This window comes from Ictalurus punctatus, chromosome 6 (genome assembly GCF_001660625.3).
Source record: "Ictalurus punctatus breed USDA103 chromosome 6, Coco_2.0, whole genome shotgun sequence".
In the NCBI taxonomy this organism is placed as follows: Eukaryota; Metazoa; Chordata; class Actinopteri; order Siluriformes; family Ictaluridae; genus Ictalurus; species Ictalurus punctatus.
This window is the reverse complement of record NC_030421.2, coordinates 6372317-6388189: the sequence shown is the minus strand read 5'-3', so window position 1 is coordinate 6388189 and position 15873 is coordinate 6372317. Positions and strand designations below refer to the sequence as shown.

At 44.4% G+C, this 15873-nt stretch overlaps 1 protein-coding gene across 2 annotated transcripts in view; it reads left to right on the top strand.

The window, feature by feature from the left end:
* Positions 1-15122, top strand: part of cps1 (carbamoyl-phosphate synthase 1, mitochondrial) — a 53653-nt gene extending 38531 nt beyond the window's left edge. Inside the window, exons 33-38 of one of the 2 annotated variants that reach the window (XM_017470565.3) lie at positions 6525-6599; positions 8835-8933; positions 10952-11011; positions 12609-12721; positions 13775-13904; positions 14150-15122. In XM_017470565.3, coding sequence (XP_017326054.1) covers positions 6525-6599; positions 8835-8933; positions 10952-11011; positions 12609-12721; positions 13775-13904; positions 14150-14242 — 570 coding nt within the window. In that variant the 3' untranslated portion in view covers positions 14243-15122. The remainder of the gene's footprint in view (positions 1-6524; positions 6600-8834; positions 8934-10951; positions 11012-12608; positions 12722-13774; positions 13905-14149) is intronic. The other variant, XM_047156282.2, reaches the window with a different exon arrangement.
* Positions 15123-15873: the final 751 nt, after the last annotated feature.

Below are 15873 nucleotides of genomic sequence, written 5' to 3'. Positions count from 1 at the left end.
TGACTTGTATCAGTAGGTTTGGAATTGGAGTCTAGGGCACTCGCTGCTTGAGCGCCGTCTCTGCTTCTCCCAAAGTAATTTCTGGTATAATTACGGAAGAGTGGAAGCACAATGGCCGCGATGAGGAGGCAATCGCGCAGGAATAATCCTCTTCTCCTGCCACTCTCCAAGTTTTAAATACACGGCCAGGCTGCTGAGAGGAATAGTGAACGTGGCTGTGAATATTCTAGAGGCCTGTGAAGAGGCGGAGCTTCAAACAGAACACCAGATCTGTCGCATGGAAATATGTCAGTTGTGTGGAACAATAACAATACCTTATGTTTATTTATTTATTTATTTATTTTTCCTTCACACTCTTCCCTCTGATTCAGGCAGTCTAAGAGCTTTATAAAGCTGAGCAGTGAGGCTCTGGGTGTAAAATGTCATCTTCACTCACCTGAACAAGTGTGACCTAATGTATCTATACCTGTATTTCTGTACAACGAAGTTGTTGTTGTTTGTTATTATTTTTTACATTTTATTATTATAGAAATGTCTTATTATTATTTTGGTTTGGGTATTTTCTAATGAATTTAGTCAGGTCTATTTCCCAAAGTGAACAAGTAAACAAATGAATAGGCTAATAATTAAAAGCACCACGACCCTGACCAGGCAGTTACTAAAGACGCTATAAATGCAGGTGGTGCAGGTCCGTGTGGTCTTTCTTCGTCCAGCCAGCTCCATATCTGACCACTCGCTCACGCTCCCATGAAAGTAAAAACCTCGCGCTCACGAGACTCCAGTCCCGACGCTCACCTCCAGTCTCGTTAAATGCATTAGAACTAATATAAAAACGTGCAGAAACGATCGTTTTATCGGGTGTGTTCGGGTCCTCGACGAAAAATCCTTATGTCACTGGTCAACATTTTAGTTAGGTGAAGCACATTAAGTTTAAATATACTGTACTATACTAATCTGCACTTAAAATATACCTTGACCATGTTTGGTTCGATGCCAGAATGTGGTGGTAGCAAGGACAAGTTGGTTCACATCCTACATTTCATCACTTATTTTTTAATGAACTGGCAGACTGATGGCAAAGGTTTTGTAGAAAGCCAGAAAATGGTCCTTGTTGTTCATTTATTTTTCAATTATTATTATTAGCCACACACACATGTCTACAGAAACCCAGTTTCCGCCTGACAGCACACACACACGCACTCACACAGCCATCACACACTGTCTGACAAATGCTCCTGCCACTGTGGGTTTGCTTGCTTGTAAACACGTCAGAATGTGTGAATATATTACTCTTTCTCTCCGGATCTTTCTCTCGGACGCCGTCTCATCTCATCTTCCAGTAACAGACATTCCAAACAGTTTCAGAACTCCAGTGCCCAGAGACAGCATTGTTGTGCACTGGGTATTTCTGTGCTCTGTCTTCTCTCCAGCTCGGGGGGGGGGGGGGGGGGGGGGGGGGGGGGGGGGGGGGGGGGGGGGAGAGCATGCGAACATGGATTTTCTCAGCCTAGCAAGCCCCCACTGTGCGCTTTTCTTTGCCTTCATGAAGTGCGCAACGAATGCTTTTTAAATTACGGCTCGTGAAGGAAAAGTATTTTAGAGAGGAAAAACAACGTGACTGCATGCTCAGCCTTCCCTGAGTTCACGGAAAGGTTGTGTTTTTGTCTCGCACAGTGTGTTTATTCTGCTGTGGAAGATCGTGTGACGGTCCTTAAGACCTTGAAATTGATCTTTTCCACAATAGCTTTTCATCATGAAAAGGCTTATGCACATTGACGACGCATCATCAGGTGCCCTGGCCGCAAACATTTCCGACGGCATTGGATGGGGGGAAAAAAGGACATGGTGTATCGCTATGAACTTCATCAGGGTCTTTGATTCAAGTCTAATGAGGTTTAGCACTTTTCTTATACAGGCACGCCTAATTCAATTAAATTGGAGCTATTTAGTGCAAGGAGACGATTAAAGTGCGCACTGTGCCAATCCTCCAGGGCTGAAGTCGGGGAACTCCAGAGGGTCTTTACTTGATGACTTTCCCTTAATTTAATTTTGCTACACTATTGATTTTTGCTCTCCCAGGAGTCTTTTTGGTCGTCAATAATGAGGGAGGCCTTTTACCAAGAAATCTGCCTGTGGTTCGATTACATCTAATTGTTCTTGCTGTTAAAAAAAAAGAAAAGAAAGAAAATCAAAGAACCCATCATTTATCGCATCCAGATACACGACATGGCCAAACGTCTATGGATACCTGACCATCGCACCCTTCCCTTGGGGAACTTCCCCAAACTGTTGGCACAAAGTTAGGATGTCTTTGTACGCTGAAGCATTACAATTTCCCTTCACTGGAACAAACAAGCCCAAACCTGTTCCAGCTTGACATGGTGTGTTAAGCTTGGAAGAACTTGAGTGTCCTGCAAAGAGCGCTGACCTAAACTCCACCAAACACCTGAACTGGAACTGGAACTGAACTGGAACACCAACTGCACCCCAGACCTCCTCACCAAGATCAGTGCCTGAACTCACTAAGGCTCTTGTGGCTGAATGATCACACATCCACACAGCCACGCTCTGAAAATCTAGTGGAAAGCCTTCCTAGAAGAGTGGAGCTTATTATATCAGTAAAGGGGGACAACATCTGGAATGGGATGTTCAACAAGCAAACGTCGGTGTGATGATCAGGTGGCTTACCCAAAGCTGACTTTTGCCGACTTTTACGTCTGTGCTCAGCTCTAGTCTAGTATATTTTTGTGACTATCCTAGTAAGCAGTTTGTTCCTAGGGGCAAGTTAGAGTTGCCGATTCACCTTCCAGCATGTTTCTGGGAGGTGGGAGGCCACCGAAGAACCCTATGGAAACCCACGTGAACACAAGGAACTCCCCACGAAAAACCCGAACCCAGGATCGAACCAGAGACCTTGGAGCTGCAACGCCAGAGACTGGGGAGAAGATTGAGGCCCCAAAACACAATCCAAAAGGACAAATCCAAAAAGAGTAAACGAGAATACAAGGCAAGGGTCAAGCAAATGAAATAGGAATCACAAGGCTCAGAGCTTTCATTGAACTTTTAGAACTTTTTGCTGTTTGTGTGTTATGTTTATTGTCCGTATATGCTGACCAAACAGGACGCGATGTATAGGTCTTCACTATTCTGGGGAGGAGGACCTCTGTTGAAGTGGAGGAGACACAGCATGAGCTGACATGGCAATTATTTATTTATTTTTACTACATGTAGCTGCTTGGGTATGCTGGTCAACAACTCAAATGCAGACGGGCCCCACTAGCCAAAGGGGCAGAACAGTGAGTCAACAAAGTTGAGGGACAGAAAAGGAAAATCTGAGCAAAGGAAACCAAAACCGAGAGCATGGAAGAAAACAGAAGAAGGGCTAAAACTCGTGCGGGGACAGAAGAGCGATGAATCCCCTTAAAATCCCTAAAGTACTGAACAATCTTCGAGGGAGATATTTACAGAAAAAAAAGAATTTGCGTGAGGTAAACCATGCCAGCTCCATAAGCATGGTAGTTCCCTTTCTAAAGAAGCAAACTCAAGAAACATTGGGACTACATTACTGAGCGTGAGGTCTTGATAGAACCATCCCTGAGTACTTTTTATTTGTTGCGATCATGCACAGCGTGTCAGTGTGGTCTACCTTGTCCTGATGCGAATCTTTAATGGATGTGTCCCCGAGCACAGCAGGATTAGTGTGAGATGCTGGTGTTTATTATCCTCCTCACATTAACATTCATAAGTGAGACTGGCTTATTCAGAGCTGATTAGACTGCTTCAAGGATGTGTTCCCCCAGTGGCCCAGACGTGACTACTCAGATAGAACCTGGGACGCAAATCACCTGCCCCACCGTCCCTTGTCTCATCTCTGCTCCACCCCCGACTCTCCATCTGCTATACCCCCACACTGTCTTCACTCTTTTCCATCCTGCTTCTGTCATGTCCCCTCACTCTTCTGTGTCTTCACTCTTCTGTTCCCTCACTCTTCTGTGTCTTCACTCTTCTGTCCCCTCACTCTTCTGTGTCTTCACTCTTCTGTCCCCTCACTCTTCTGTCTCTTCACTCTTCTGTCCCCTCACTCTTCTGTCTCTTCACTCTTCTGTCCCCTCACTCTTCTGTCCCCTCACTCTTCTGTGTCTTCACTCTTCTGTGTCTTCACTCTTCTGTCCCCTCACTCTTCTGTCTTCACTCTTCTGTCCCCTCACTCTTCTGTCTCTTCACTCTTCTGTCCCCTCACTCTTCTGTCTCTTCACTCTTCTGTCCCCTCACTCTTCTGTCTCTTCACTCTTCTGTCCCCTCACTCTTCTGTCCCCTCACTCTTCTGTGTCTTCACTCTTCTGTCCCCTCACTCTTCTGTGTCTTCACTCTTCTGTGTCTTCACTCTTCTGTCCCCTCACTCTTCTGTCTTCACTCTTCTGTCCCCTCACTCTTCTGTCTTCACTCTTCTGTCCCCTCACTCTTCTGTGTCTTCACTCTTCTGTGTCTTCACTCTTCTGTCCCCTCACTCTTCTGTGTCTTCACTCTTCTGTCCCCTCACTCTTCTGTCTCTTCACTCTTCTGTCCCCTCACTCTTCTGTCTCTTCACTCTTCTGTCCCCTCACTCTTCTGTCTCTTCACTCTTCTGTCCCCTCACTCTTCTGTCTCTTCACTCTTCTGTCCCCTCACTCTTCTGTCTTCACTCTTCTGTCCCCTCACTCTTCTGTCTTCACTCTTCTGTGTCTTCACTCTTCTGTCCCCTCACTCTTCTGTCTCTTCACTCTTCTGTCCCCTCACTCTTCTGTCTTCACTCTTCTGTCCCCTCACTCTTCTGTGTCTTCACTCTTCTGTCCCCTCACTCTTCTGTCTCTTCACTCTTCTGTCCCCTCACTCTTCTGTCTCTTCACTCTTCTGGCCCCTCACTCTTCTGTCTCTTCACTCTTCTGTTCCCTCACTCTTCTGTCCCCTCACGCTTTTCCTCTTCACTCTTCTGTCCCCTCACTCTTCTGTCCCCTCACTCTTCTGTGTCTTCACTCTTCTGTGTCTTCACTCTTCTGTCCCCTCACTCTTCTGTCTCTTCACTCTTCTGTTCCCTCACTCTTCTGTCCCCTCACTCTTTTCCTGTTCACTCTTCTGTCTTCTTACTCTTCTTTCCCCTCACTCTTCTGTCTCCTCACTCTTCTGTCTTCTCATTCTTCTGTCCCCCCACTTTTCTGTCTCCTTACTCTTCTGTTCCCTCACTCCATTGTTCCCTCACTCTTCTGTCTTCTCACTCTTCTGTCCCCTCACTCTTCTGCCCCCTCATTCTTCTGTCTCCTCACTCTTCTGTCTTCTCACTGTTCTGTCCCCTCACTCTTCTGTCTTCTCACTGTTCTGTCCCCTCACTCTTCTGTCTCCTCACTCTTCTGACCCCTCACTCTTCTGTCTCCTCACTCTTCTGTTGCCTCATTCTTCTGTCTCCTCACTCTTCTGTTCATCACTATTGTTCGCTTATTCTTCTGTCCCCTCACTCTCCTGTGTCACCAGACTTTGTTCCCCTCCTTCTCATGTCTCCTCACTCTTTTGTCCACTCACTCTTCTGTCCCTTTTTTACTCTCATCATTTTTATCCTCTGCCCTCTGTCTTATTTTTCCACAACATGGATCCCCTATTCTCCGATCCCTCTCTTCTCTCCCTTATTATTCCTTGCCCCTCCTCTGTTCCATTTTCTCTCTTTCTTTATCCTTTCATTTATCCATTCTCTCCACTTTTTCCTCTCCTAGTTTTATTCTCTTTATTTTCTGTTCTGCCTCTCAAGGGTTCTCTCTCCTCTCCTTCCTTATCCACCTTCCTCTACTTTCCATCCCGTCTCCTCCTGTTCTTCTCGTCCTTCAGGTAACCGAAGCTGTCTGTCTCTAATTGAGGCGATAAGGATGAGCCACCCCAAAGGGCAGTCAGCCAACACTTCTCAAACACACTTAAGTACGACTGCTGCCCGGTTTTTGTCCTGTTCCAAAAAAAATAAGAAGTGGGGGGAGGTTGCCTGCTATGCTCTCCTTTCACGTTGAAAGCGTGCAGGGTCTCTGATAGCAGCCTGTCGTCATTGCTGAATAACAAACAGCCACTTAAGAAGCTCTTTCTGCATTCCTTCGTCTTCTCGGCTTCATGCCGGAGTGTTTTCTCAGTGCCAGTGTAAATGTCAGCATGGAGAAAGTGATTCCTATCTCAGTGGGGTTGGTAGTGGTGTAATAAAGGACAAACAAACAGGCATTGTGGTGGCCAGTAGAAGTAGTTATTTCTCCAATGAGAATGTGGGTGGGTTTGAGGTTTCCACACATATTTTCACATTTCCACCTGTAGGTGGCAGCGGAACGAAAGATTTGCGGTATTTGACTTGAGGGGTCCATATTATTATCTGGATATTTTTAGCTAAAATGTTCAACACAGCAGACATCTAAATGAAATATCACACTAGTGCTTTCAAAACGATCCCTGTGTCTGTCTGTCTCTCTCTCTCTCTCTCTCTCTCTCTCTCTCTCTCTCTCTGTCTCTCTCTCTCTGTCTAGGCGCCGATGTTTTCCTGGCCGCGTCTGAGAGATGCCGACCCTGTCCTGCGCTGCGAGATGGCGTCCACCGGAGAGGTCCAGAGGCTCTGTTCCTCCTAATCAGATGTTTTGAATCTGTTTAGTGCTCAGTGGGCCATGTCTCTGCACACGGCTGTGCTGCGTAGTTTCATTATCACTGCAAAAGGACTGAGCTCGTCCTCTTTCCATCTCTCATTTCCTCTCCTTTTCTTTTCTCATGTTTCCTCTCTTTTATTTCTTCTCCTTTTCCTTTTTCTTTCCTCCCTCCTCTTCTCTTCTCTTCACTCTCCTATGTTCTCCAACTTTATTCTCGTGTTTCGTCTTTCGCGTGTGTCGCCTCTCCTCAAATTCTTCTTCCTCTTCTTCTCTGCTTTGTCTCTTCTCTTGCCTTCTTTGTACTCCAACTTTTCTTCTGGTGTCTTCTTTTGGATTTATCAAAAACAATTTCTTCTTCTTTCATTTGTTATGTTCCAGGTCTCTTCTCTTCTCTTCCAAGGTTTTTGCGGGTCCTTAAAAAGTCTTCAAATGTCTTAAATTCCTTAATGTTAAAAAAAAAAAAAGGATTTAATTAGCATTAAATCTTAAATCCATGTTTCAAAGGTCTTAAAATGCAACCAGACCGACACCTTAAAGCAGATTTAGATGTTATTTTGGCTCGGCGCTGTTTGACACGGTAAAGCCGTGTGACCGTGTCGCACTCAGAGTGTGTGTGTGTGTGTTAGAGCGGCTCAGCTCACAGTAAACGCCGCGCTACACCAACTTCATCTCAGTCTGTGCTGTGAGTGGCTTATAACCTGCGTTTAAACACAACACGCGCCAGATCCACTTTGCTTTCACATTAGTGTGATCTCAGACGTTTCTTGTGGGCAGAGGTCCACAGCATTTCACCTGATTGGTAATAAGAAGGGAATAACTTTTTTATTAAATTTTTTTTTACCAAAATTTAATAAACGGAGGTCTTCCTGCTGTTGTCTGCCAAAATAAAAGCCACATGGTCTAAGCACAGAAATGACTATTGCTACTGTTATAGTACTATCTGTACCCCCAAATAAAATTGTATTATTATTATTATTATTATTATTATTATTATTAAGTATTATTCAGTGGAATAGTAATATTACAAAATAGCCAAGGTTTTAAAGGTAGTAAACTATGTTCTTCTTTACAGAAATGTATGAATATTTATAATGCTACTTGATACATGACCCTGGAATTAAATGGCAGAAAAACTTGTAAACACTGCTGTGTGTGTGGGGGGGGTTTCTAATACCGCTGATGAGGGGCCGATGGTAAATTCGACGTCTTTTTCTCTTCTGACTGCTCTGTAGCTTTATTTTTCCTCTCTTGCTGTAGTTTACTTAAACCCAGAAGTGGATGTATACTGTATGCATGAACACTATAGCTAATGCAGGTCCTGGGTATGGTATTAAAACGTTTTACATTTCATACCTGCAGATATCTTCTCTTCTCTTTTGTTCTATATATTTTTCTCTTGTTCCTTCTTTCATCCCCCCCCCTCGATTTCTACTTCTTTCCTTCTCTTCTATGTCTCTTTTCTTTTCTTGTCTCTTCTCTGTTCTCTAGTTTTTTCTCTTGGTTTCTTCTTCCATATTTATCTCTTCTCTTTTTCTTTCTTTTCTTCTCTTCTGTCCCTTTTTTCTTTCATCTCTTCCTATAACCTCTCTTCTCTGTTGTTCTCTAGCGGTTTTCTCTTGTTTCTTCTTCCATGTTTATCTCTTCTCTTTTCAATTTCCTCATTCTTCTCTTCTTTTCGCTTCTCTCGTCTTCTTTGTTCTCTGACTTTTCCCCGTGTTTCTTCCTTCATGTTTATCTCTCCTTTTCAATTTCTTCTTCTTTTCTTCTGTTCTCTGTCTCTTTTCTTCATTTTGCTTCTCTTCTCTTCTTCATACTGCGTTTTTCTCTCGTTTCTTCTTTCGTATTCATCTCTTTTCTTCTCTATTTCTTCTGTTCTGTCTCTTTTCTTCTTTTCTCTTCTCCTTTCTTCTCTTTTTCTTTCGTCTCTGCCTATAATCGCTCTTCTCTTCTCTTTTCTTCTCTCCTTTGTTCTCTATCTTTTTTCTCTAGCTATTTTTACTTCTCTCTTTTTGCGTCTCTCTCTCTCCTTTCCTCTCTCCGTCTCTCCACATCTAGCTGACTAATAGTGAATCGTGTCAGCGTAATCCCTGCTGCTTTCAGATTCTTTTGGCTCCATTGTGTCGTGATTGTTGATGTTGCTGGTGATGATGTTGATGATGACGACGACGACGACAGTAACACTGTCTCTATGTGCAGGTCGCGTGCTTCGGACCGGATATCTACTCGGCCTTTCTGAAGGCGATGCTCTCCACAGGGTTCAAGCTGCCTCAGAGAGGAATCCTCATCGGTATCCAGGTGAGTGTGTGGAGCAGTGCTACAGCAGGACAACACCTCCCTCATCCCCACCCTCTACCTGTGGGTTTCATCTTTGCGTGTGCCACACTCGTTCGCTCTTTATGTTAGGCGTTCATTTCTTTAAAAAAATTTAAAAATTAAGTGCTAGATACTCAGAAGGCATGGAGCTGGACCATTCAGACCACACTCCTTTATTCCTCCTTTCACATCTTTCTCAGCTGAAGGAGTGCTGCCATTTTAGCACCATTCAAAACTTTGTATAAATCTTCACACACTACCACCCCCCCCCCCCCCCCCCCCCCCCAAATGAAGTTTGGAGCCTTTAAAAATAATAATAATAATTAGGACAAAAGGGGATGCCTGTTTTTCAAAGTGAGCTTGAGGTAATAATGATATTTTTCTGTCCATTAGCATAGGTCGTAGCTTTACCACTCGCTATAATCTATGAGGGGCCATGCATGTTGGCTGCTAATGAGATTATAATCAAAATCTCTTTATCGTCAGCTGACTGTGATAACAATGGTACTGAATCTCAAATCATGACTATGATTTTTTTCACGTTTTTTTTTTTCAATGTTTTTTTCATAAGCATTCTATGAAGTAGAGCAGAAGAGAAGAAATACAATTTGTATTTGTCGAGGTAACCCCATGTTTCGCTTTTGAAGTCAAACCAATTCACTGATCATATCCTCGGTAGCCTCCGTCCCTGTAAATATATCCCGAATCTGCACTCTCAGTTCTCCCATCAACTTCTTGAATTGCCATCTGTAGGCACCTTCAGATGAAACGTTTTTAAGGGCAGTTTTTGCAAGCGCAGCGTTTCCCGAGCTAAAGTACATTTGACGAGTCCTCCAGTAGCTAGTCGTTAGTGTCTTCCCTGAAAATGTGTAACATGTTAAATTGGGTAGATAATTACATCATTTAAGAACAAACTAAGCAAATCTGGTGATTTAATCACTCCGGAGAAGACTGTCGCAGAAGCTTCAGGGCTCATGAGCTCAGACTCAACATACGCTAGTTCAGCTTGGCACTCAGCTTAAAAAGTTCAGATTGCCATCTGTCATTATATCACAGTACACTGCAGTCTGTACTCGCCTCTACCCCAGCACTGTTCAATTCTCAGTTCTGATTGGCCAGAAGCTGTCTATAAATGCAGCTGTGACAGTAGTGCAGTAGTGCAAATCACAGGTTTACGTTCACGCCCTAGCGTTAGTACAGACTTATACCGCGGACGCGCCACGTAAACATAAAGGGGAAAAGAAAAAGACAACAACGTGTGTAATCGCTGAAATACTTAGGTTTTCTGTAAGGAGATGTTTATTTCACATTTATGGAAAGAGTCCGACATGGAAAGTCTTCACGTTGAAGTCATTCAATCGAAACACGAGGACGTGCGAGCTGCCGTGGTGAGCCCGAACGGGAGCAGCCGAAAGAGGGAAAACAAACCCGGTGTATTATCTATTCAGCCAGTATCGCAAAGTTCGGAAACTTTTTGAGTATTGTGTGTGTGTGTGTACATGTTTGTTGGCCACACTGACCCCACGTCCTCCACACAGAACCAATGAGCTGTTCATTCTGACACAGCAGCGCCCTTTAGCATGTGTGTCGTGCAGTGTATTTGATTATTGAAAATTTGTTGTTGGTATTTTGGGATTCATGTCTGCTCTCGGGGCTGAGACGCGGCGCGTCTAGTCGGGGTCATTGTCAGGTTGTTACGGCAGCATTATTTTCTAATGGAATCCGGAGTACAAATGAGAGCGTGAAATTTCTCAACGGAAATGAGCTGCCGCTCTGCTCGGCTCCAGCGCTGCCTGCCTAATGGCCGAGCCGGAGGGCCAAGGATCTGTCACGCTCATTACACGGCCATGGTTAAGCCTCTGATGCGGACATGCCGAGAAATAGAAATGTGTCTCGATCTTCTTCTCTATCTGCCTTGCACTGGATGACCCCCTCCCCCTTCCCCTCTTCCCCCCACACCCCCCCCCCTCTCTCTTTGTCTCTTTTCATTCCTTTCCCAGCATTCATTTAGGCCAGACTTCCTCACCACGGCTCACAAGCTTAAGGAGGAGGGATTTAAAGTGAGTGAACCATCTTTTTTTTTTTTTCTTTTTAAATCCATTGCAGGATCATTGTGCTTTAGTGACTTGGGATGGAGGAAGATTAGTGAAGTTTTACCTTTTAGGTGTATATCTTTCCGTTTTAGGTGATCAACATGAATTGGTACAAGGCAGTAGTGTTTGTGAGCTCAGTGTGACTGCCCTAAAAAACTTATTTATCCATTCATCTTCAGTAAGTAAGCGCTTTGTCCTGGTCAGGGTGTGAGGCAAGAATACACCCTGATTGGGATGCCAATCCATGCCCACTCCTTCACGCACATATTCATATCTATGGGGCAATTTAGCATAACCAGTAGTGTGCCTACTGGCGTGTTTTAGAAACCGGAGAACCGGGACACAGGGAGAACCCGTGAAACTCCACACTGACAGCAACCTCTTCTAAGGATCAAACCGGGGACCCTGGAGCTGGAGGGACACGGTGCGCTGGAGCCAAAGAAATTAAGATTGCCCGAACAGATACGTGGTGACTAGGAACAAGCAGGACCGGGTTCCTCTAACGCACTGCTTATGATCTTCTTCTGAGCCTCAGAAATCTTCACCTAGCAACTAAAGGAAGAACCAAGTTGCACTTGCTCTAGGAAAATCTGGAAAGCTTTCTGGAGCTTTCTTCTGGAGCTTTCTTCTGGAGACATTACAGGGTGGTAACTTTGCTGACGGGACTTCTGGAGGAAGGTGTACTTACTGTAAATGCTGCGAAGTTACGAAAGGACCCAAGATCTTCCAGTGGATAAGGAGTAGATAAAAAGCCTCAGAAAAAGTGAGAATGGCTCGCTCAAAATGGCCGCCAGCATCCGGCAGCGACTCATCTTCCCATCTGAATATTGTCAGCACATTACTCAGGGCATTACTGTGGACATCTGATCCACAGCAGCAGCAGCAGCAGCATCATACTGGAGCTGATGCACAGTTCCGTGGGAAGAACAAATGCACAGAGGACGCTTTTGACAGAACGCTGTAGAAATACCAGTCGCTTGTTGATCAGTACCTTGGGAAAGGGAGTTAAAACAAAGCGTCTGAGTCCGAGGATTCCCAGGAAGTCATGATCATACCACAATCCGGGATCGTTTCTACTGTCATGACGTCATCTGGAATGTAAAACCTTCCTGTAAAAAGCAGGCGATAGATACACAGGAACCAACATCCCGGCACAACAAGAAAATAAAATCATTGCGTTATTATTTAAAACGTCACACGATCACGGGATAACGTCTACACCAGTCATCACCAACCCTGTTCCTGGAGGTCTACCTCCCTGAAGACTTTATCTCCGTGCCCACCCGACCATCTACAGTAATCACTGCCTTAAGAAGTTCTTGATCAACTAAAACGGGTGTGTTGGATTTTGGTTGGAGATGAAACCTGCAGGAAGGTCCTGTAGATCTCCAAGAGCAGAGTCGGTGACCACTGGTCTGCACTATATACATACCTTATTGCCTACTTGTCCTTATATTAAATTGCCTGTGTATAACTGGTGAAAACCCAATATTCCTAGATTCACAGTATTAGATTAGCATGATTATTTTTTTTCTTTACCATCTTTCTTTTTATGCGTTCATAGCTTTACGCCACGGAAGCTACCTCCACTTGGCTTAACGCCAACGATGTGGCCACGTTGCCAGTCTCATGGCCCAATCAGGACGGTAAAGATCGCAACTTACCGACTATCAGCAGGTCAGTACTAAACTCAACACAATGTACGCACAGACGTGACGCTACAAGCTTCACGTGTACTATTTACACCTCGTTTTACTACAGACCGACTGTTTTGAACTGAACGCAGTAAGTGTGTGCTGTAAGGGGGCGTGGCTGCACACACGTAGGTCACATGGCCATAACGTACTGTATGTCGACCGCACCTGTGCTAGGAACTCGATAACTAACCTAAAACGAGTAGCTAACTCTGTTTGGTTTTGGTTTTGGAGACGATGGAAAAGAGTGAGCGCTTCCTGAACCGTCTTTAAGCTCAGGACAAAGGGCAAAGGAAGGGGATCGGAATTGTTTACAGCATTCCGATTCTTTTCATAAGGACAACACTGAAATTCCAGAGCTACTCTGGTAATCATTAATTATCGATTCAATCCCAAAAGGGTGTATGAGATTTCTCTTATCATCAGTTAACTGCCAAAAAAGATGCTAAGTTCACCTTCCTTGTTCAACATCAGTGATACATAAAGGGTTGTTGGTTATTTAATGTTATGGCCAATCGTCCTCATCCTTTGTCTTCAACTTCCTGCCTCATTTTTTTTTTTTTTACCAGATGGCATTTGCACTGCTGAGAAACGACATGCATGTAATGCTGTGCAACGAGCGTAGTCTATTCACTGAGCTTCACCGCACCTCACAGCTGATATTTACCCTGCACGCAGTCATAGGCATTCGGAAATCGCATTAATGCCTCTGATCCTTAAGGGTTAGTCAGGACGGGAGACAAGAAGCTGATGCTTTGTCAGCCTCGCAAGCAGCCGGCGTTTTTTTAATCAACGCACGCATCCAGATGCGGCGTCCGAGGGGGATTCATTTTGCATCAGCGCCACTGTTTTGCGAATTAGGTTAATCGTTTTTGGAGTTTTGGGGTTAAGTGTACGAGTCGTGCATGATCTCAATAAACAAAATGGCAGTTTGCATGAAATTTTCTCAGACGTAGTCCAGACAGGTGCACCGACTGGTGTTTAAAAACGTGTTTTGTCATTGTTGGATTTTTTTTTTTCTTTCTTTCTTGTGCAGCCTGATCAGCGATGGTCATATCGACCTGGTGGTAAACCTTCCCAATAACAACACCAAGTTCGTCAAGGACAACTTCCTCATCCGCAGAATGGCTGTGGACCACGGCGTGCCCCTCATCACTAACTTCCAGGTCGGTCCTGTCTTACACACTTTGTTTCATGGAAGGTTTTTGGTATTAAGTGAAATGTCTATATTAATAAAAATCCCAGACCTAACCAGACGGCCAGCTTGGTGAAATTGAAGCTTGCTCGTTTAATGATTTGTTAATTTGGCTGATCTGAGCTATGAGCTATCTGCTTTGTTAAGTAATAAGATGGACAGGATGATAATAAAACCGTTTCTTGACTTGGAATGAAACATCTCTTTCTCTCACAGGTGGTGAAGCTATTCGCCGAGGCCATTAAGTATTCAAGCGAATTGGACACGACCAGTCTCTTCCACTATCGCCAGCGGGAGGTGGGACAGTAGGGTTAGAGAACCATCCTCTCCCTAAAACCTCTTCCGAATCCATGCTACGGAACACACAATACTCGTACAGGTCCGAAGCGAACCATGCACACTAGAGCCTTTCAGATGCTCCTCGGCTGGGTTTCCGAGCCTGCCTCAAATTTATTTTTTTAAAAATTTTAAAAAAATTTTATTTTTTTAACCCATTTCCAGGTTAACTTTCCTGTCGACTGGACTTGGGATTAATTTCAACATTTTATTGCTTAACCCTAAAGGGGATCCCAGACCACCAGAGCCTTTTATAGGTTGTGGATTCCTCGTATTATTTGTTGTATGTGTGTGTGTGTTTATAACACGCAGCCTGTTTATTCAGGCTGTAATGGACTTCTATGCATTTGAAGAAGCGCTTTTCGATGGCTTTCCAGTAGTCTTACTGTCACGTCAACGCCGGAATCGGGGTGTCTTCACGCAGAGCGGCCTAGTAACGCGGCTGCGAACTTTAGTATTCCCCGGAACCAAGAGCAGCCTACAAACATGGCCGCCAAAGACTACAACAGCTAACCCGACAGCCATGACAAACTCTGTCACGTTCCCGGGCGCCATCTTACTGACTACACATCCCTGAACTCACTTACACAATCACGCCAACAGTATATACAGTAAAGACAGTCATTCCACCACCACAGTGTGACGTATACGCATATATATCTCTCTTGCCATAGTGCTTTCTGTTGACGATTCGTGTTCTGGTTATATGACCTCTTTTGTCTGGTTTTAGCCTTGGTTACTCTGACTGCACGTCGCCACGACAACCGCCTGTATCCTGACTTTGATCTTGTCTTAACGTGTCGGGTTTGTCCGCCTGTTTGTTTTAATAAACCTCCGAACCCACAACTCCCCACCTGACGCTTATGCGTTTTTGTCTCGATGTAAATTCAGTGAAAGAAGGAACGAGAGATTCCTCAAGCAACATCAAAGCGTGACTTATACTTTTCCACATCTCATTATTCTTGAGTTAGTACATACTACACCACACACACACACACACACACACAGAGTAAATCCCTCTGAGAATGGCTGTGGTTCTACTGTATTATAACGTTTAAGTAATAAGTGCTCTGAATTGTGCTTTTCATTTGCATATAGCACATTTTTATGAAGCTTTTAAATGACATTTCATTTCGCACTTTACTCGTGAATTGCTTTCATTCCCTCGCTTTGTTTAGCCACTTTACTGAGCGAGGCTTTCGGGCACACTCGTGGGAGACGTCGAGCGTCTTTTAAAACAAACAAACAACAACAAAAAAAACACCCTGGTTTAATAAAGGCGAGCAGAGCGAGTTAATAGTGTTTTCCTCCCCAATGAATTGAAGTCTGATTGCCATTGTTTATCAATTGGCGGCGAGAACGTAGCATCGATCAAGGCCCGAGTCTCTCACCGCTCGTGCTTTCCGAATCTTTCGAGGAAACATAATCAAGCCGCGTGGTTCGTCCGCTGCGCACCACGTCGAGAGATCTATACCGTTTACTTTATGCTAAGTGTCAGCGCTTAACGAATACCGAAGTCTAATACGTCAAGCGGGTATACCGGAGTTGATTATTTTCATTTTTATTTTCAACAGCACGTCATGAAGTGTTTTATTCGTCTGACA